We start from the raw sequence: 23,157 nt of genomic DNA, 5'->3' as shown, positions 1-23,157 counted from the left end.
ACACTTACCATAAACACATAATGCCAGTACAATGTGATAACTTATGTACAGTACTTATTGTATTGGAATTACGTGCTTGTATCTTCCATTTAATTGTGTGTGCTTTGAAGCACTACTATGCATGAGATTTTGCATGTACCAATGATTTTCACAACATTCTGCTATGGTTCCTGATATAAAAGCACTTATTAACATGGTTTATCGCCATTGTTCTCTCCCTAATATGTACTGGCCAGTAACAAATGATTAGAAAAATCAATGTAAAGAATAAATGTTACTGTTGGTTAAGAATGAACAATTATATGAAGACCGTCATCAGAAGACCGTCAGCCTTTCCCAGATAGGACGTTTCTTACTCAGAACCTTAATATAACTTTGACTTTCAGTTCTAAGACATGGGAGTAGCTTATCTATGTGAAATATCTTTAAATGACACGTTTTTGGTATTTAATAACTAAATAATCTGGGATGGGTACTTTGTACCACTTTGGCCAGTTAGCTCTTAAGTCAAATGTCTTTTGCTTAACATGAAGAAAAAAAATACAACATAGAAGTGCTGTGAAAGAAATGTTTGCATTCATTTGAAAATAAAATACCAACTCTGCTTTTGTTAACATTCATTTTATAAAATACCTTAAAAGAACAGATAAAGTACTGGCGTTTACATAATAACCAGAATTGAAAAAGGATGAATAAAATATAAATTAATTGAACACATAACTATTTTGCCATATTAGACAAGTTTAAAAAAGGCATTAAAAAAATAAAATAGTAAATTGGGAAGAAAACCCTTCACTCAACTGCTGTCATTTTCTGGAAACTTTTCCTAGAAGCATTAAAATTCCAGGTCAACAGGCAGTAACTGTATTGTTGAAAACATACTGTAATTTGCTTCCAAATCTGTCAGCATAAGAGAAAAGATTAATTTTTTTAACCAGGTTAGATAATTCAGTGCAAATTAAAGCTTCAAGTTGAAGATCCGAGAGGAAAAATAATGTCCAAACTGTAGGAAATGCTTCTGGAACTGAAAGAGAAAAAATTCACATTACGAAAAAATCTTTGCAAGTGTTCTTGTGTGTGAAATATTGAGTTAACCAATGGGCCCTTTGAAGTTGCAGTTAGGGCTCTACTACTCTTTGCAATATAGGCAAGGGAATATGGATGGGGAGGAGCTAAAGGTCATCTTTGTGGAAGGAAGTTCAAGATCACCGTAAGCACTGCTGATTCAATTCTAGAAAATCTGGCCAGGATAGATATTACAGACATCAAGGGGAAAAAGAGATTGTGGAGATTAATTTACTGGACTATCTTTGAGGATAAGTATTTCTACCCCCAGAATATGTTGGTGGACAGGGGAGAGCAGGTTAATGTTGGCCACAATCTGTTTTAATTATATGAATTATATATCATACTGGCTTTAAAAATAATATTACCAAGTCTTGAGACATGGGAGGAATGTCAAACTTTTTGGATCACAGTGAAACTAAACCTGGTTCATTTCCAACCATTAATGGCTAGTCACTTTTATAATTTAAAAATGTATTTTGGTTTAATTATTTCCTAAAAAAAACTTTTGAGTTTGATAAGTCACAGGTAATAGGTAGCAAAAGGTTTTTCACGATAATGTTTGATAGAAAGTTTCGCTCTTTCCATTCCATACAAAATTTTGATTCGTTCTTTTTAATGATAAAACTAATTGTTGCTATTGAGTACTAGATACAGAGAGATTTTGGTGGAGGCTAGTAAGTTTTCTTTGCAAAATAGATTTTTAAAAATTCAGGCCTAAATTTTCTGTATTGTCACCAGTCTTTTTCTAATCCTCACTGGGACTTTTCACATTTTTGAGAATTGTTTGAATGAGAATATACTATACTTCCTAACATTCATATTTTACATCCTTCCCTAATCTATTAAGAATGTTATAACAATATTATCACAATGAAGTGGCAACTTTTGGCTTTTAGACTGTACCTAAGATCAGCAAGTCATAAAAAAAAAGAACCACAGTGCTATTCCAACATGACATCAGAAACTAATAAATGAAAAATCATGATGACATAACATGGGGTTCATAAAGCAATGGAGAATTAGCCAATGCAGTTTTTAAAAGTGTAAAAAACTGCCCTCATATACCTACTTACAGGAAGAACATCTAAAGCAAATTAAAAATTCTCTTCCAGGGACATGAACCAGCTCAGAATCAGCTGAAGAAATTAAAATATAAGCAAAAACTATCCAAGGCCTGTGACTCCTCAGGTACCTCATGTCAGGAGATCAAACTGTCAAGTAAGGGCACATGTCAGCTCACAAAGGAATGTGTTATTTCCCTCCCCAGGTCAATGCAATGACGACACAAGTCTTGACTTAATTTCCTTTGGCTCTGCCACATGTTTGGTTACATGCTTTCAAATCCTGAAGAAAGGCTCACAATGAGATGCATCTTTTTACATCACACTGTGTGAAGTTAAAGGAGTGGCAAAAACGTGCACAAACCTGTTTAGGAAGCCTTCTGTGGGTTCAAGCATTTAACACCGACCTGGTTTTGTCTAATTTCTTCACTAACTTAATAAGAAAAAAAAAAAGCAGATTGCCTGAAAATTCTAAAGCGCTGGTGGAACCCTTCCAGGCTTTGTGCAGCAGAGACACTTTCATCATCAAAAGGGCAGATAAAGGATAACAGAATATTACAATGGGATCAGTTTGTGACGGTTTGTGCTTTAAGAACACAGTGCCTGACAGCGTGGAGCACATCATAGATGCCCAATAAATATTTGTAGGTTTATTAAAAGTAATAACACGGTTTCTGAAGAACCAACCTCCATTTTGCAAAAAAGGCAAAACTATATAAATGTCTTATACCTGACTGGATGGAGCAATGTGGAGCAATGAATGAGAGAATCGAAAAATTAAATACGAACTCTAATTTGATGGGAGAGAGAAAATTACTAAGAATTTTGCAAAAGAAAAATAAACAATGCCACAGCATTAGCACTTAACAGTGCGTCAAAGATGTAACGTTTCCACTGCAATATGGACTGGTTCCTAAACTTTTTAGGTACCAGAGTGTAATCACTCAAACAGGAAATGAACTCTATTCCAGTTCGGGAAAGGTATGGTGATAGTTTTACCTGAAAATTACTAATGTATTTCTGGGAGACGGCCCTCTTATTCAGCATGCCTCAAAGTAATGCGGCATAAATATCAGGGGACCTCATTATACAACTTCAATACGGCATTGTCATGTGCAAGCGTATTCTCCCACCTCTGCGGTAGTTGCTTTCTAATATTGTAGGTTTTTGTTTTTAGCGTCGTGACACCCCTGGGATGACAAAGATGAGAGTGTGGAAGATCACAAAACTTACACAAAAAGGGAAGCTCTTCTATATTGTATGAAAACCCCTTATAAAAGGCATTCATTGACCAAAAAATGCTTTATACATTCAGATTTTACCCATCTCTCAACAGTGATGGTTTCCAAAGAAAAGACTCAGTAGTGAAGGCCACACACTTTTTTTTGCATTAATTTGATACGTTGAAAATCAGAACCTTTAAAGCATCTTGTAAATGGGAGAAATGGAACTGGACCTGGGTTTGGGGGTGGGTGGGTGGGATGGGAGCGATCAAAATGAATATGTGACTTAGCTGTTGACGCAGACAGCAAGGGAGTTGGTAGAAAATGTTACAGCAGACCTGACCACTGTACAGAGGGTCTATCAAGAACACAGTACAGGTATCAAAAAAGTCCCCAAACAAAACTAAAACACAGACTGCAACTTTGCCAACTTGTAAACAAGGAAAAGCATTTCACAGATTCAAAGTTCAAGGGAAGTAAACGTCTTTAAATTATTTTTGTCAGTTCAACCCTGATTTAAAAGTATGGCTAGCAAATATAAGGAAGCCGTGGCCATTGGCATCCTGAGCAAGAAGCTGTCTTCTGAGAAGCAGCACTTCCGAGCCTTTCTCTTCTCAAGATGCCACGTGAGGAGGAGACGTTCTCTCTTGAATTCCATCTCACTTTTCTCCTTTCCACACATCTGGAATATTCAGCAATTGCTTTGTGTTCTGGTGTTTACAGTCCTGGCTGCTATAGATTTAGACGTGGGGAGACGGGAGGGGGGAAGGCAAATTCTCGGAGGATGCTACGGGCCACTTCGACATTATTCTGGGCTATCTCTAAGGCTCTCTTAACTTCTTCAAAGGCATAACCCTCTCCCATGAGTTTTGCAATTTTTGCATCGACATTTTCCAATGCTGCCTCAGGCCCGTGGGGTTTTCTGTGGTGAATTTCTGGTGCAGTCCTGCGGGGTCGTGGTTTAGGAGGTCTGGCTGGTGCTTGTGAACCATCTGCATAGATTTTTAAAGAGATATTTAAATAATGAGATAAAAGTAAAGATATTATACATGAGTATGATCTCATTATTTTATATGAAAAGTTTTTCATTGTTTCTACAAAAACCATTTTCCATTTTTTATATACTACGGTTGGATAGGTTATATTGTCCCCATTTTGAACTTCAAGAAAACTAAGGTAGGGTGTGTTGGAAAGTTAACTGAGAAATTAACACAGATTTTTTCCCAATTCTACATATTGTTCTTTAAACCATATGAAATAAAAGATACAGAAGGAAAAAACCAAAAATAACTGAAAAAGAAAAGCTTTCATTTTGGCAATACAGCTCACCCTTCTCTACTATGGTGGAGGCACTTGCTTGGGAAGTTTCTACTAGAGGAAACTGTTACAAGCTCGTGGATACTCCTGGCAGAACATGCCCACCAGGTCCTACACCCCACCCATGTCAGAGCAAAACTCCTGAGAAATATGCTTTGTGGCACATTTTTCAAGTTAATAATGCTGTAAAGTGATACCTTGCTGATGCTAGGGGGGAAATAATGAAATAGTAGATGCTTTGAGTCTGCTATTAGTCAATAGGTTGGACAGAAGTAAACTCAGTGCTTTGCTGAAATACTTTATCCAGATTCCAATGTAGAACGCTTAGCCTGAGAAAAAGCAAAGCCAGCAAAAACATTAGTGGAGAACTCGGTTCCAGATCAGTCCCCTGATAATAGTTTCTCAAAGTTAAACCCAATGACACTGGTATCCATGAATGGAAAGTAATCTTATTAGGAGAAAAGAAAGTTAGTTAGTTAATAGACCAGCATCCCATACAGATCACCAGGACATGGGCTAGTAACTTGAGGTGGCACTTTTATCATGGATTTCCATTTATCTGTATCTGGTACTTAATATCAAAAGCCTAGATTTTTAAAAAAGGTTAAAAGTTGTCAAATTTATTCCATGAAACATTTATGGGTTTAAGATACAGTAGACGCCAACAGTTATTTAATGTTTTTCCTCTTAGACCACTGACAGGTGCCAAATTCAAGGACACAAATAAATGAAGAAGTGAGGCTAGAACCCTCTTGACTCCTGTCCTCATCCTGTCCCTCTGGGTCTCTGCTCCCTTGCCAACTTTCCTGATGGCCTATGGAAATATTATAAGCTGATACTTTCAATAATAATCAAATGTAAATTATAAAGAATTATCTGATACATTATTTCATATTTCTCTCATAAGTATGATATTTTTCTCTGAGAAGGTAACTTGTAAAAAAATATATATCATCCTGTTTGCAAGTCTAGTAATATCAATATAACATACACAAAAGCCTCCAGGATGAAAATATTTAGTTCTACACAAAATTGGATGATAGTCTTATTTCTAATTGTTCCTTTCTTACAGAATGATATCCAGTTTGAAAAAAATATTATAGCTGTAGATAAAGCTTACTCTGGTCATACATAAGAACACACATTAGTTTCTGGTTCTTGCTAAAGTCTATACTGTTTTGTGTATCTGTAACTAAATATCGCAAATTATTATGGTCTAGTAAATTGCATTTCTTACTGTTTTGAGATTTCATTTATTTTTCTATTAAGTATTTCCATTATGTCATGCAGAGAGGGATAATAAATTATGCTTTGCTTCTAATTACTTCCAAAAACTATTAGAGATTCTAGTAAGCTTTCCTTTAATCAGTTACCACAGAATTTATACATTGAAATATTGTCTGTTCTGACTTAACTTTTAGGTGAGAAAAGTATCTAGAATTAAACACAAGTTTAAATTCCTTGTATTCTACTGGTAATTTTCGAAGAATTTTTCTAATATTGTTATTTTGTTTCTGTCTAAATACTGAGAAGGGGACATGAACATCAAGCATCTCTGAAAAGTACAGCTATGAATACTACTAAACTGGGAAAGATGCTGTGGCAGCGAGAGACCCATCTAATAGTATAATTGGAAATTAAGTCTTAAGATTTAGAACTTCTAGATGTAATAAACATGTGTCTTTGATCTTGGTAGATGGCACCTGTCACCAGGAAAACCCCCCAAGAAATCTATCCACTCTGTGAGGCTGCTATAATTAATACTGGCCAAATGCAATGGAATTTGCAGATGATAAATTTTGAGAAAGCTATTCTTTGCTTGAAAAAAAATAAGTACTAACCATAATTCAGGAAGGCTAAGTTAGGTTAAACCAAATGTTAGGGAAAACACACACACACACACACACACACACACACACACACACACACACACACACAAAATGATTAAATCAAAACTATCTAGCTAGAGGAGTGGAGGTATCTCTGATCTATTTGTAATACCAACTAGAGGAAATGATTCAAACCATCTCTGGAAGGAATCACAATAGATTTTTGAAGATATTTTCAGTAAAAAAAGAAAAAACTTTGAAGCAAAGATTAATTTTTCCAAAAGATAGATTTTTTTTCAGTAAAAAAAGAAAAAACTTTGAAGCAAAGATTAATTTTTCCAAAAGATAGATTTTTTTCCCTTTTAAACACAAAACTCATATATCCCAACTCATTTAATCCTAGTCCTCATTGCCCTAACTCAAAATCTGTTTCCCCAAAACAGTGCTGACATCTCTTTGGAATCTTACAAATGCCCAGAGTTGAACTGTATCATGTATTAGAGCCCACAAATGGAAGTAACGTGAAAGCTTTGTTGCAACTTTTTGCCACCTGTTACATACATTTCTATTTATTGCTGAATATTTATTCAATTTGGAACGTTTTAATTTTTTGTCTGTTTTAATTGGATAGTGTAGCTCTGCACCAGGTAACTGACTGACAGATACAACTTTTCAAGATGAGGATGTCGGTGACGAGCACCGAGGTTGGTTAGATGCATCTCAGTTTGGCCACTAAGATTTTGAGTGACTTTGAGTTAAGCAGTTTACTTTCATAATTCTCACTCTCCAAATCTACTAAGTATTATTTGTAATGATAACCACTATACTACAGTGCTATAGAACAGCAGTTACTATGAATTAATAGGAATTCAAATGTGGAAGAGGACAAAAACCTGGAATTTGTAGTGACTGCCTAGTTCTATATGAAACTTTTAAGCAAGATATTAACAAGAAAGATCTGTTACAACCTGAACTAATAGTAAAAGCCGTTAAAAAAGGCAATTTTCATGCTGATCATTACAGCAAAGCACTTAAAGCCAAGCCCTCTTTCTAGACACCTCTTCTTAAAACTCATGAACAGCCTTCACTGTTTCCACTGCTTTCTCACAATGTCTAAAAGAGGAGATACCAGGTCCTTATTCACTTTGTAATGTGTAGATGATGCAAAGGAGCAATGAAACAGCAGATGAACCTCTCTCAGAGTTCTCCCAGAGCTGCTATGTTGTAGTTTTGGAGTACACTGGAATGACTATGAATTTTGCCAGCACTATGGGGATTTCTGTACCTGAATACCTGTCATCCTTAGAAATGTGATTGGAAGGACACGTTTTATTCTGGTGCTGCTGTCCGTGCTCATGGTATTTTTGAACTCCTATGAGCAAGGGCAACAACATCCAAATAAGTGCAAGAAGGTGTGGAGCCACAGGCTATAAACAGTACATCTTCCTGGAGCACTAATTTTACTCAAGGATATGAGAGAGTTAATATTTTTAAATATGAAAATAAATGTAGATATACCAAGTAAAATGCAAAATTTCTATAAATCGTTGAAATAATACAGACTTCGAAGCAATTTCCTGCACGTGATTGTCCACTTTTAGTTAAATCCCTAGTCCCCATGTCATTCGGAGTTAGCTCTTCGGTGGGGAGAAAGATTTGAGAAGCAATAGTTTGACAGCATATAAAAATGGACAATCATACAATAATTTAAAATGATGTTAAAAAAAATTTAATGATGTGGTAAGAAACTTATGATACTATGTTGTACTGTGGAGGAGTATGATCTCCACTGTGTGAACATGTGTATGGACAGATCATTAGAAAGAAGGACTCCAAAATGGCAATAATGTTCCTTACTGATGACAGGGTTCTAAGTGACTTTTCTTGTTTTTTTTTTTAATTCTACTTTGTTCTCTAATTTGTATGTACCACTTTCATAACTTTAAAAAAAACCCTCAGATCCCATCTGTTGGTTTTACAGGTCTGAGCTGCTCAAGAATCTAAGACAGAGATTGATTTTGCTGGTATAAAAAAGTATAGAAAGTACGTAGTGGCTTCCTAAATTCATGTGAAAAATGATCACAATCCAGGTTTTGAAATCTCTACTACAATTTTAGAATTCTTAGTACCCTCTTCTATCACTACTCATTTGGTTTTTATGATTGGCTATCTCCAAACTCAGCTTAGCAATTACTGTTATATGAATGTGTGAGTTAAAGTTTTTTGTTTTTTTTTTTTTGCCATACACAGGCCTCTCACTGTTGTGGCCTCTCCCGTTGCGGAGCACAGGCTCCGGACGCGCAGGCTCAGCGGCCATGGCTCATGGGCCCAGCTGCTCCACGGCATGTGGGATCTTCCTGGACTGGGGCACGAACCCGTGTCCCCTGCGTCGGCAGGCGGACTCTCAACCACTGCACCACCAGGGAAGCCCGTGAGTTAAGTTTTTAAAACCTAATTTTTGGCCTGACTACTACTGGTGGGATTACAACATAAACTTGGCTAACAACAACATAAATGGGTGCACAGCTTACTGATTCAAATCCTATCAATCATTTATTAGCTGTGAGACCTTGGGTAAATTACTAAACTTTCTTGTATCTCACTTACTTCTATAAATTGACATTAATAATACCTATTTCAGAGGGGTTGTGGGAAATAAAATTATGACTAGATCTGTATTGTATAGTAAATTTACATTTATTTATATTTTATATATAACTACATTGTATTATATAAACTCAACATTAATATACAATATATAAACAATTATATAAAATGTTTTGTATGTGCAACTCTAAATATAACAATGTTAGGTATTAAATTCTCTGTTGTCTATATTTAAAACTATGTAATATTTTTTAAAGTCTGACACATAATCTCTAGTAATTCAATGATGATACTTGGGATGGACATCAAGACTCAGACTACAGATATATTGGAAGAATCAGTATTGTCAAAATGACCATACTACCCAAGGCAATCAATGCAATCCCTATCAAATTACCAATGGCATTTTTCACAGAACTAGAAGAAAAAAATCTTAAAATTTGTATGGAGACCCTGAATAGCCAAAGCAATCTTGGGAAAGAAGAACAGAGCTGGAGGAATCAGGCTCCCTGACTATACTACAAAGCTACAGTAATCAAGACAGTATGGTACTGGCACAAATGCAGATCAATGGAACAGGATAGAAAGCCCAGAGATAATTTTTGACAAAGGAGGCAAGAATATACAATGGAGAAAAGACAGCCTCTTCAATAAGTGGTGCTGGGAAAACTGGACAGCTACATGTAAAAGAATGAAATTAGAACACTCCCTAACACACAAAAAACTGGACAGCTACATGTAAAAGAATGAAATTAGAACACTCCCTAACACAAAAATAAACTCAAAATGGATTAGAGACCTAAATGTAAGGCTAGACACTATAAAACTCTTACAGTGTTCTGCCTATGTTTTCCTCTATGACATAAATCACAGCAAGATCCCTCCTAGAGAAATGGAAATAAAAACAAAAACAAATGGGACCTAATGAAACTTCAAAGCTTTTGCACAGCAAAGGAAACCATAAACAAGATGAAAAGACAACCCACAGAATGGGAGAAAATACTTGCAAACAATGTAACTGACAAGGGATTAATCTACAAAATTTACAAAGAGCTCATGCAGCTCAATATCCAAAAAACAAACAACCCAATCCAAAAATGGGCAGAAGACCTAAATAGACATTTCTCCAAAGAAGACATAATTATTAGAGAAATGCTAATCAAAACTACAATGAGATATCACCTCACACCAGTCAGAATGGCCATCACGAAAAAGTCTACAAACAATAAATGCTGGAGAGAGTGTGTGGAGAAAAGGGAACCCTCCTGCACTGTTGGTGGGAACGTGAATGGTTACAGCCACTATGGAGAACAGTATGGAGGTTCCTTAAAAAGTTAAAAAATAGAGCTACCATATGACCCTGCAATCCCACTCCTGGGCATATATCCAGAGAAAAACATGATCTGAAAAGATATATGCACCCCAGTGTTCCTTGCAGCACCATAGCCAGACATGGAAGCAAACTACATGTCCATCAACAGAAGAATAAGATGTGGTACATATATACAATGGAATATTACTCAGTCATAAAAAAGAATGGAACAATGCCATTTGCAGCAACATGGATGGACCTGGAGATTATCATACTAACTGAAGTCAGACAGAGAAAGACAAATATCATATGATATCACTTATATGTGGAATCTAAAAAAATGATACCAATGAACTTGTTTACAAAACAGAAACAGACTCAGAGAGAAAAAAGTTATGGTTACCAGAGGGGAAGGGCTGGGGGAGAGGGGTAGATTGGGAGTTTGGGATTGACAATGTACACTCTGCTATATTTAAAATAGATAATCAACAAGGACCTACTAAATAGCACAGGGAACTCTGCTCAATACTCTGTAATAACCTAAATGGGAAAAGAATTTGAAAAAGAATAGATACATGTATATGTATAACTGAATCACTTCACAGTACACCTGAAACTAACACAACATTGTTAATCAATCAACTATACTCCAATATAAAATAAAAAGTAAAAAAATATTTTTATTAGACCTGTATCTTATAGTTACATTTAAACTACTCAAAACATTAATATATAATATGGAAACTATTATATAAAATATATTTTACATGTGCAACTATAAATAAATGTTATGTACTAAGTTATCTCTGTTATCTGTATTTAAAATACTTAGCATAACATTTGTCCCATAGTAAGTGCTTAACAAATTTTAAAAATGATTACTACATACAATCTGAGACATAATCTCTAAAATTATTTAGTAATTCATTGACTATACTTGGGATGGACATCAAGACGCTTAGACTACAGATTTTTTCAAGTATAACAATATCTGAGAATTAAAAGAAAAAATATAAACTAACTTATCAAGGCATAAAAGAAATCTCATACAATCATCATTATGACTTTGTTACTCTCCTGTAAGTTGGAACAATTATTTCTGGAACTCATTTATGTAAACTTGAATTGCTTCCACTACAGATATACTATTTAATTTTAGAAGGACATGTTTTTATACTATTGAATTTTAGGACATGTTTTAATACACAGTTTTCACTAAATTACAAATAAAATATCTTCACATACACTAAGGTAGGTAATTATGATTGTAAGGGCCAAGGTTATGACATAACTTTTTTAATACATCCAGAAAATGGTTATAAAAGAACTACATTAGTATTAGATTTGTAAGAAAACTGACCCCATGTTCAGTGGTTTTAAAACTGAAGCTGTATGTAAGGAAAAACATTTTAGGTAGTTGAACTATGGTAAAAGTCTGTAATGCGGCAATTTCCTTTGTTGAAACACAAAACGAAATCTTAAAAACACAGTTTATCTTAAAACATTACTTGTAACAATACACAATTCCCACTTTTATGTGAAATGAAGCCGTGATTTCCAGTTGAGGTCTTAATATAAAATTCATTCAACATCTGGGCACTTTTCCTTTAAGCTAGTAAAGGAAAAGTAGTATTGGAATTAATTCCTTTTATGAGACCTCCTTTATTTTGTAGGTATACTTGGCAATAATATCTGTTACCAGTTACAAACACATTTAATACAAGTCATATATTTTTAAGTATTACCTTGAACGTCCTTTCAAATACTAAGAATATTAAAAAAAATCTCAAGAGCTCAGCTGTACTTCATCAGCATGAGCACAAACACATCATCATTACGACTTTGTATTCTAATGTAAGTTGGATCCCCTGGGTTTTTAAAGAATGGTATTCAAACTGAAGCACATTATATCTTACCACAAGAGAAAAGCAAACTTAAAAATGTCTAAAAACTCATGCATAGCTAGTACAGACATGAACCCTATGTGAAGAAATAAGCAGACTATTGGCAAAAACATCTGGCCCATATAAGGTATATGTAAGTGTAACACAAGCCAGTAAAATCCACTTATTCTGATTATCATTATGACATATTCATATCATTAAATATTGTTACATCTACACACTTCAGAAAATTATAAACTTTTATGGGGGGAGGAATAAAACATTTGGAAGGCTCTTTGTATATGTAGGCATACATTTACATGCACACATCCTTTTTAGAAAAAGGAAAATATTTTTAAATCAATTAAATTTTTTGAGTTAGAAATATTTTCATAGAAAGCTTATATACATAAGTAAGTCACCATCAATTATTTACATCACCATAAAAAATAGGAGAAATGGAACTTATAAGATGTGGCAGTTATACCAGAATCCTCAACGATTGTCTTAAAAAGGCCTTAATATCAATAAAAACGTTACTGCAAAATAAGCACTATTAGTATCCCAAAGGCACACTGCATAGTCTTAAGTTTCTGATGGAAAGATCTAATCCAGAAGGCAAGCTGAGTCCCTCTCCTGGTGTGAAATAAACTAGTGGACAGCTTGGTAGCCCTGTGAAGCAGCATGTGAGCAAATATCTTGTTGGAAAAAAGTATCTTATTTTCTGTGGTTTGACTGTGTTTGTAAAGAGAGTTCAGGGAGTAGGCTGAAATAGTTGATGTTACACCTAGCTGAGGCCCTCAGAGGTAATAATCAGGACTATTTTATCACTCAGGTAAAGCCAGTTTAGGTTTCTGGTAAATGCATATTTGGGGATGTTTCAACAGGGTTTGTGACTTAAAGTTCTTCCTTGAAATTTCTAGTGTAATGCTAACTGGAATTCCTACCAGTTGAAATCATATATGTGAATGATGTCCCTCTGGGCTCAACAATACCTGCATGTTACGGTGCAAACTGTAAAGAAGCTGTGAAAATAGAGCATTTAGGCCACAACTCTTCTCATAACTTGAGTATATGTTTCTGTTAATCCAGAGCTGGTGGTACTGAATGCTATTTTAAATCAGTCATGGCACTCTTCTCAAAGTTGTATTTTAACATTATTTCCTTAAGGGATTTGCTTCCTTCTCCTATATATATTGTAAGATACTGTCTCTCTCCTTCTTCTTGACTTTCACATTTTTTCATCATTCTGGAAATCTACCCTTTCAAATGGAAATACAGTGTTTCAGTGGGTACCCATGGATATATCTGAAATATTGGAATGACTAGAAGTAAATTAGTAAAAACAGCACAGACCAAAATTTGAAATGGTTAATAAAATTTTCCGTTTTTCTGAGTTATAGTCAAGTGTAAAAACTCACAAAACTGCTGAGGGATTTTTGCATCTCCCATGCATGTCATCAAGTACAGAACTATTGTGCTGATAATTCTCAAAGCAGCTAAATAATTATCTTGATTCGGAAGTTACAGAATGGACAGCTCTCACTATTAACAAATCTGTGAACTGAGGTTTGAGCTTAAAAGCAAACCCAATCCAGCAATACATAAAAAGGATCATACACCATGATCAAGTGGGATTTATCCCAGGGTTGCAAGGATTGTTCAATGTCCATAAATCAATCAATGTGATACACCATATTAAACTGAAGACTAAAAACCATATGATCATCTTAATAGATGAAAAAAAGCTTTTGATAAAGTTCAACATCATTTATGATAAAAACTATCCAGAAAGTGGATATATAGAGAACATAACCTAAACACAGTAAAGACCATATAGGGCAAACCCACAACTAACATCATACTCAATGATGAAAAGTTGAAAGCATTCTCTCTAAGACCAGGAACAAGACAAGGATGCCACTCTCACCACTTTTATTCAACATAGTTTTGGAAGTCCTAGCCATGGCAATCAGAGAAGAAAAAAATAAAAAGAATCCAGATTGGAAAGGAAGAAGTAAAACTGTCAGTTTGCAGACCACTTGCTACTATACACAGAAAATCCTAAAGATGCCACCAGCAAACTACTAGAGCTCATCAATGATTTCTGTAAAGTTGCAGGATACAATTAATATACAGAAATCTGTCTCATTTCTATACATTAACAATGAAATATCAGAGAAATTAAGGAAACAATCTCATTTACCATCACATCAAAAAGAATACAATACCTAGGAATAAACCTACCTAAGGAGGCAAAAGACCTGTACTCTGAAAATTACAAGACACTGATGAAGGAAACTGAAGATGACACTAACAAATGGAAACCATGTTCTTGGATTAAAAGAATCAATATTGTTAAAATGACCATACTACCCAAGGCAATCTACAGATTCAATGCAAGCCCTATCAAATTACCAATGGCATTTTTCAGAGAACAAATAATTTTAAAATTTGTATTGAAACACAAAAGACAGTCGAAACAGAGAAAGAAGAACGGAGCTGGAGGAAGCATGCTCCCTGACTTCAGACTGTACTACAAAGCTACAGTAATCAAAATAGTATGGTACTGGCACAAAAACAGACACATACATCAATGAACAGGATAGAAAGCCCAGAAATAAACCCACACACTTATGGTCAATTAATATATTGGGTTGGCCAAAAAGTTCGTTCAGATTTTTCTGTAAATGTTATGGAAAAACCTGAACAAACTTTTTGGCCAAGCCAATATAACAAAGGAGGCAAGAATATACGATGGAGAAAAGACAGTCTCTTCAATAAGTGGCACTGGGAAAACTGGACAGCTATATGTAAAAGAATGAAATTAGAACATTCTCTAACACCATATACAAAAATAAACTCAATGGATTTAAAAACGTAAATGTTTTGAAAACATTTTAAAACATGTTTTATGTTTTAAAACATAAAACATGTTTTAAAACGTAAATGTAAGACCAGATACTATAAAAGTCCTAGAGGAAAACCTAGGCAGAACGCTTTTTGACATAAACTACAGCAATATTTTTTGGATCCATCTCAATGCTCCTTGACATAAACCACAGCAATATTTTTTGGATCCATCTCCTAGAGTAATGGATATAAGAGCAAAAAACCAAATGGGACCCAATTCTGGTTTTTTTTTTTTTTTTTTTTTGGCTGCACCACATGGCATGTGGAACTTCCCCAACCAGGGATCGAACCATGCCCCCTGCAGTGGAAGCACAGAGTCTTAATCACTGGACCACCAGGGAAGTCCAAAAGGGACCTAATTAAACTTAAAATATTGTGCACAGCACAGGAAATTATAAACAAAACAAAAAGACAACCTACAGAAGGGGAGAAAATCTTTGCAAATGATGTGACCAAAAAGGGATTAACTTCCAAAATATACAAACAACTCATACAGCTCAATATCAAAAAAAAAAACCCAATCAAAAAATGGGCAGAAGACCTAAATAGACACTTCTCCAAAGATGACATACAGATGGCCAAGAGGCACATGGAAAGATGCTCAACACCGCTAATTATTAGAGAAATGCAAGTGAAAACTACCATGTGGTATCACCTCACACCAGTCAGAATGGCCATCACCAAAATGTCTACAAATAATAAATGCTGGACAGAGTGTGGAGAAAAGGGGACCCTCCTACACTGTTGGTGGGAATGTAAATTGGTGCAGTCATTATGGAGAACAGTAAGAAGGTTCCTTAAAAAACTAAAAACTGAGTTACCATATGATCCAGCAATCCCATTCCTGAGCATATATCTGGAAAAGACAAACTAATTTGAAAAGACAGATGCACCTCAGTGTTCATAGCAGCACTGTTTACAACAGCCAAGACGTGCAAGCAACCTAGATGTTCATCGACAGAAGAATGGATAAGAAGATGTGGAGGATGAGGGGAAGAAGGTGGAAGAGTAAGACACGGAGATCACCTTTCTTCCCACAGATACACCACAAATACATCTACACGTGTAACAACTCCTACAGAACACCTACTGAACGCTGGCAGAAGACCTCAGACCTCCCAAAAGGCAAGAAACTCCCCATGTACCTGGGTAGGGCAAAAGAAAAAAGAATAAACAGAGACAAAAGAATAGGGACGGGACCTGCACCAGTGGGAGGGAGCTGTGAAGGAGGAAAGGTTTCCACACACTAGGAAGCCCCTTCGTGGGCGGAGACTGTGGGTGGCGAAGGGGGGAGCTTCGGAGCCGCGGAGGAGAGCACAGCAACAGGGGTGCGGAGGGTAAAGCGGGGAGATTCCCGCACAGAGGATCGGTGCGGACAGGCACTCACCAGCGCGAGAGGCTTGTCTGCTCACCCGCCGGGGCGGGCGGGGTTGCGAGCTGAGGCTCGGGCTTGGGCAGAGCGCAGGGAGAGGACTGGTGTTGGCGGCATGAACACAGCCTGAAGGGGTTACTGCACCACGGCTAGCCGGGAGGGAGTCCGGGAAAAGGTCTGAACCTGCTGAAGAGGCAAGAGACTTTTTCTTCCCTCTTTGTTTCCTGGTGTGTGAGAAGAGGGGATACAGAGAGCTGCTTAAAGGAGCTCCAGAGGTGGGCGTGAGCCGCGGCTAAAAGCGCGGACCCCAGAGACGGGCGTGAGATGCTAAGGCTGCTGCTGCAGCCACCAAGAAGCCTGTGTGAGAGCACAGGTCACTATCCACACGTCCCGTCTGGGGAGCCTGTGCAGCCCGCCACTGCCAGGTTCCCGGGATCCAGGGACAACTTCCCCTGGAGAACACACGGTGCGCCTCAGGCTGGTGCAACGTCACACTGGCCTCTGCCACTGCAGGCTCGCCCCGTACTCTGTGCCCCTCCCTCCCCTCGGCCTGAGTGAGCCAGAGACCCCGAATCAGCGTCTCCTTTAACCCCATCCTGTCTGAGCGAAAAACAGACGCCCTCCGGCAACCTACACGCAGAGGCGGGGCCAAATCCAAAGCTGAGCCCCTGTGAGCTGTGAGAACAAAGAAGAGAAAGGGAAATCTCTCCCAGCAGCCTCAGAAGCAGTGGATTAAAGCTTCACAATCAACTGGATGTACCCTGCATCTGTGGAATACATGAATAGGCAATGAATCATCCCAAATTGAGGACCGTGTGGATGAAAGGCTCTTGGTGCTGCAGCCAGGAGTCAGTGCTGTGCCTCTGAGGTGGGAGAGCCAACTTCAGGACACTGGTCAACAAGACACTTCCCAGCTCCACAAAATATCAAATAGTGAAAATCTCCCAGAGATCTCCATCTTAACACCAGCACCCAGCTTCACTCAACGACCAGCAAGCTACAGTGCTGGACAACCTATGCCAAACAACTAGCAAAAAAGGAACACAACCCCACCCATTAGCAGAGAAGCTGCCTAACATCATAATAAGGCCACAGACACCCCAAAACACACCACCAGACATGAACCTGCCCACTAGAGAGACAAGATCCAGCCTTATCCACGACAACACAGGCACTAGTCCCCTCCACCAGGAACCCTACACAACCCACTGAACCAACCTTAGCCACTGGAGACAGACATGAAAAACAGTGGGAACTACGAACCTGCAGCCTGCAAAAAGGAGACCTCAAACACAGTAAGATAAGCAAAATGAGAAGACAGAAAAACACACAGCAGTTAAAGGAGCCAGATAAAAATACACCAGACCTAACAAATGAAGAGGAAATAGGCAGTCTACCTGAAAAAGAATTCAGAATAATGATAGTAAGGATGATCCGAAATCTTGGAAGTAGAATTGACAAAATGCAAGAAACAGTTAACAAGGACCTAGAAGAACTAAAGATGAAACAAGCAATGATGAACAACACAATAAATGAAATTAAGAGTACTCTAGATGGGATCAATAGCAGAATAGCTGAGGCAGAAGAACGGATAAGTGAGCTGGAAGATAAAATAGTGGAAATAACTACTGCAGAGCAGAATAAAGAAAAAAGAATGAAAAGAACTGAGGACAGGCTCAGAGACCTCTGGGACAACATGAAACACACCAACATTCGAATTATAGGGGTTCCAGAAGAAGAAGAGAAAAAGAAAGGGACTGAGAAAATATCTGAAGAGATTATAGTTGAAAACTTCCCTAATATGGGAAAGGAAACAGTTAATCAATTCCAGGAAGCACAGAGAGTGCCATACAGGACAAATGCAAGGAGAAACGCCAAGATACATATTAGTCAAACTGTCAAAAAATTAAATACAAAGAAAACATATTAAAAGCAGCAAGGGAAAAACAACAAATAACACACAAGGGAATCCCCATAAGGTTAACAGCTGATCTTTCAGCAGAAACTCTGCAGCCAGAAGGGAGTGACAGGACATACTGAAAGTGATGAAGGAGAAAAACCCGCTGAAAGTGATGAAGGAGAAAAACCCGCAACCAAGATTACTCTACCCAGCAAGGATCTCATTCAGATTTGATGGAGAAATTAAAACATTTACAGACAAGCAAAAGCTGAGAGAGTTCAGCACCACCAAACCAGCTTTACAACAAATACTAAAGGAACTTCTCTAGGCAAGAAACACAAGAGAAGGAAAAGACCTACAATAACGAACCCAAAACAATTTAGAAAATGGGAATAGGAACATACATATCGATAATTACCTTTAATGTAAATGGACTAACTCCTCCTACCAAAAGACACAGATTGCCTGAATGGATACAAAGACAAGACCCATATATGTGCTGTCTACAAGAGATCCACTTCAGACCTACAGACACATACAGACTGAAAGTAAGGGGATGGAAAAAGATATTTCATGCAAATGGAAACCAAAAGAAAGCTGGAGTAGCGATTCTCATATCAGACAAAATAGACTTTAAAATAAAGACTACTAGAAGAGACAAAGAAGGACACTACATAATGATCAAGGGATCAATCCAAGAAGAAGATATAACAATTGTAAATATTTATGCACCCAGCATAGGAGCACCTCAATAAATAAGGCAAATACTAACAGCCATAAAAGGGGAAATTGACACTAACACATTCATAGTAGGGGACTTTAACACCCCACTTCCACCAATGGACAGATCATCCAAAATGAAAATAAATAAGGAAACACAAGCTTTAAATGATACATTAAATAAGATGGACTTAATTGATATTTATAAGACACTCCATCCAAAAACAACAGAATACACATTTTTCTCAAGTGCTCATGGAACATTCTCCAGGATAGATCATATCTTGGGTCACAAATCAAGCCTTGGTAAACTTAAGAAAACTGAAATTGTATCAAGTATCTTTTCCAACCACAATGCTATGAGACTAGATATCAATTACAGGAAAAGATCTGTAAAAAATACAAACACATGGAGGCTAAACAATACACTACTTAATAACGAAGTGATCACTGAAGAAATCAAAGAGGAAATAAAAAAATACCTAGAAACAAATGACGGTGGAGACAAGATGACCCAAAACCTATGGGATGCAGCAAAAGCAGTTCTAAGAGGGAAGTTTATAGCAATACAAGCCCACCTTAAGAAACGGGAACCATCTCGAATAAACAACCTAACCTTGCACCTAAAGCAATTAGAGAAAGAAGAACAAAAAACCCCAAATTACCAGAAGGAAAGAAATCATAAACAGCAGATCAGAAATAAATGAAAAAGAAATGAAGGAAACGATAGCAAAGATCAATAAAACTAAAAGCTGGTTCTTTGAGAAGGTAAATAAAATAGATAAGCCATTAGCCAGACTCATCAAGAAAAACAGGGAGAAGACTCCAATCAATAGGATTAGAAATGAAAAAGGAGAAGTAACAACTGACACTGCAGAAATACAAAGGATCATGAGAGATTACTACAAGCAACTCTATGCCAATAAAATGGACAACCTGGAAGAAATGGACAAATTCTTAGAAATGCACAACCTGCCAAGACTGAATCAGGAAGAAACAGAAAATATGAACAGACCAATCACAAGCACTGAACTTGAAACTGTGATTAAAAATCTTCCAACAGGGCTTCCCTGGTGGCGCAGTGGTTGAGAGTCTGCCTGCCGATGCAGGAGACATGGGTTCGTGCCCCGGTCCGGGAAGATCCCACATGCCGCGGAGCGGCTGGGCCCGTGAGCCATGGCCGCTGAGCCTGCGCGTCCGGAGCCTGTGCTCCGCAACGGGAGAGGCCACAGCAGCAAGAGGCCCACGTACCGCAAAAAAAAAAAAAAAAAAAAAATCTTCCAACAAACAAAAGCCCAGGACCAGATGGCTTCACAGGTGAATTCTATCAAACGTTTAGAGAAGAGCTAACACCTATCCTTCTCAAACTCTTCCAAAATACAGCAGAGGGAGGAACACTCCCAAATTCATTCTACGAGGCCACCATCACCTTGATACCAAAACCAGACAAGGATGTAACAAAGAAAGAAAACTACAGGCCAATATCACTGATGAACATAGATGCAAAAATCCTCAACAAAATACTAGCAAACAGAATCCAACAGCACATTAAAAGGATCATACAACATGATCAAGTGGGGTTTATTCCAGGAATGCAAGGATTCTTCAATATACACAAGTCAGTCAATGTGATACACCATATTAACAAACTGAAGGAGAAAAACCATATGATCATCTCAATAGATGCAGAGAAAGCTTTTGACAAAATTCAACACCCATTTATGATAAAAACCCTGCAGAAAGCAGTCATAGAGGGAACTTTCCTCAACATAATAAAGGCCATATATGACAAACCCACAGCCAACATCGTCCTCAATGGTGAAAAACTGAAAGCATTTCCGCAAAGATCAGGAACAAGACAAGGTTGCCCACTCTCACCACTCTTATTCAACATAGTTTTGGAAGTTTTAGCCACAGCAATCAGAGAAGAAAAGGAAATAAAAGGAATCCAAATCGGAAAAGAAATAAAGCTGTCACTGTTTGCAAATGACATGATACTATACACAGAGAATCTTAAAGATGCTACCAGAAAACTACTAGAGCTAATCAATGAATTTGGTAAAGTAGCAGGATACAAAATTAATGCACAGAAATCTCTTGCATTCCTATACACTAATGATGAAAAATCTGAAAGTGAAACCAAGAAAACACTCCCATTTACCATTGCAACAAAAAGAATAAAATATCTAGGAGTAACCCTACCTAAGGAGACAAAAGACCTGTATGCAGAAAATTATAAGACACTGATGAGAGAAATTAAAGATGATACAAATAGATGGAGAGATATACTATGTTCTTGGATTGGAAGAATCAACATTGTGAAAATGACTCTACTACCCAAAGCAATCTACAGATTCAATGCAATCGGTATCAAACTACCACTGGCATTTTTCACAGAACTAGAACAAAAAATTTCACAATTTGTATGGAAACACAAAAGACCCCGAATAGCCAAAGCAATCTTGAGAACGAAAAACGGAGCTGGAGGAACCAGGCTCCCTGACTTCAGACTATACTACAAAGCTACAGTAATCAAGACAATACGCCACTGGCACAAAAACAGAAAGACAGATCAATGGAACAGGATAGAAATCCCAGAGATAAACCCATCCACATATGGTCACCTCATCTTTGATAAAGGAGGCAGGAATGTACAGTGGAGAAAGGACAACCTCTTCAATAAGTGGTACTGGGAAAACTGGACAGGTACATGTAAAAGTATGAGATTAGATCACTCCCTAACACCATACACAAAAATAAGCTCAAAATGGATTAAAGACCTAAATGTAAGGTCAGAAACTATCAAACTCTTAGAGGCAAACAGGAAGAACACTCTATGACATAAATCACAGCAAGATCCTTTTTGAGCCACCTCCTAGAGAAATAGAAATAAAAACAAAAATAAACAAATGGGACCTAATGAAACTTCAAAGCTTTTGCACAGCAAAGGGAACCATAAACAAGACCAAATGACAACCCTCAGAATGGGAGAAAATATTTGCAAATGAAGCAACTGATGAAGGATTAATTTCCTAAATTTACAGGCAGCTCATGCAGCTCAATAACTAAAAAAACAAACAACCCAATCCAAAAATGGGCAGAGGACCTAAATAGACATTTCTCCATAGAAGATATACAGACTGCCAACTAACACATGAAAGAATGCTCAACATCATTAATCATTAGAGAAATGCAAATCAAAACTACAATGAGATATCATCTCACACCAGTCTGAATGGCCATCATCAAAAGATCTAGAAACAATAAATGCTGGAGAGGGTGTGGAGAAAAGGGAACACTCTCGCACTGCTGGTGGGAATGTGAACTGGTACAGCCACTATGGAGAACAGTATGGAGGTTTCTGAAAAAACTACAAATAGAACTACCATATGACCCAGCAATCCCAATACTGGGCATATACCCTGAGAAAACCATAATTCAAAGAGTCATGCACCAAAATGTTCACTGCAGCTCTATTTACAATAGCCTGGAGATGGAAACAACCTACGTGTCCATCATCAGATGAATGGATAAAGAAGATGTGGCACATATATACAATGGAATATTACTCAGCCATAAAAAGAAACGAAATTGAGCTATTTGTAATGAGGTGGATAGACCTAGAGTCTGTCATACGGAGTGAGGTAAGTCAGAATGAGAAAGACAAATACCATATGGTAAAACATATATATTGAATTTAAGAAAAAAAATGACATGAAGAACCTAGGAGTAAGACAGGAATAAAGACAGAGACCTACTAGAGAATGGACTTGAGGATATGGGGAGGGGGCAGGGTGATCTGTGACAAAGCAAGAGAATGGCAGGGACATATATACACTACCAAACGTACGGTAGATAGCTAGTGGGAAGCAGCCACATATCACAGGGAGATCAGCTCGGTGCTTTGTGACCGCCTGGAGGGGTGGGAGGGAGGGAGACACAAGAGAGAAGA

At 37.3% G+C, this 23,157-nt stretch overlaps 1 protein-coding gene across 4 annotated transcripts in view; it reads right to left on the bottom strand.

Moving 5' to 3' along the window:
- Nucleotides 1-566: 566 nt before the first annotated feature.
- CBLB (Cbl proto-oncogene B) overlaps nt 567-23,157 on the bottom strand; it is a 216,251-nt gene continuing 193,660 nt past the window's right edge. For 2 of the 4 annotated variants that reach the window (XM_032630821.1, XM_032630822.1), the window contains one exon: nt 567-4,344. In XM_032630821.1, coding sequence (XP_032486712.1) covers nt 4,085-4,344 — 260 coding nt within the window. In that variant the 3' untranslated portion in view covers nt 567-4,084. The remainder of the gene's footprint in view (nt 4,345-23,157) is intronic. The other 2 variants (XM_032630820.1, XM_032630819.1) reach the window with 1 other exon arrangement.

Source organism: Phocoena sinus, chromosome 4, assembly GCF_008692025.1.
Source record: "Phocoena sinus isolate mPhoSin1 chromosome 4, mPhoSin1.pri, whole genome shotgun sequence".
NCBI lineage: Eukaryota > Metazoa > Chordata > Mammalia > Artiodactyla > Phocoenidae > Phocoena > Phocoena sinus.
This window is presented reverse-complemented; position numbering and strand designations above follow the sequence as displayed.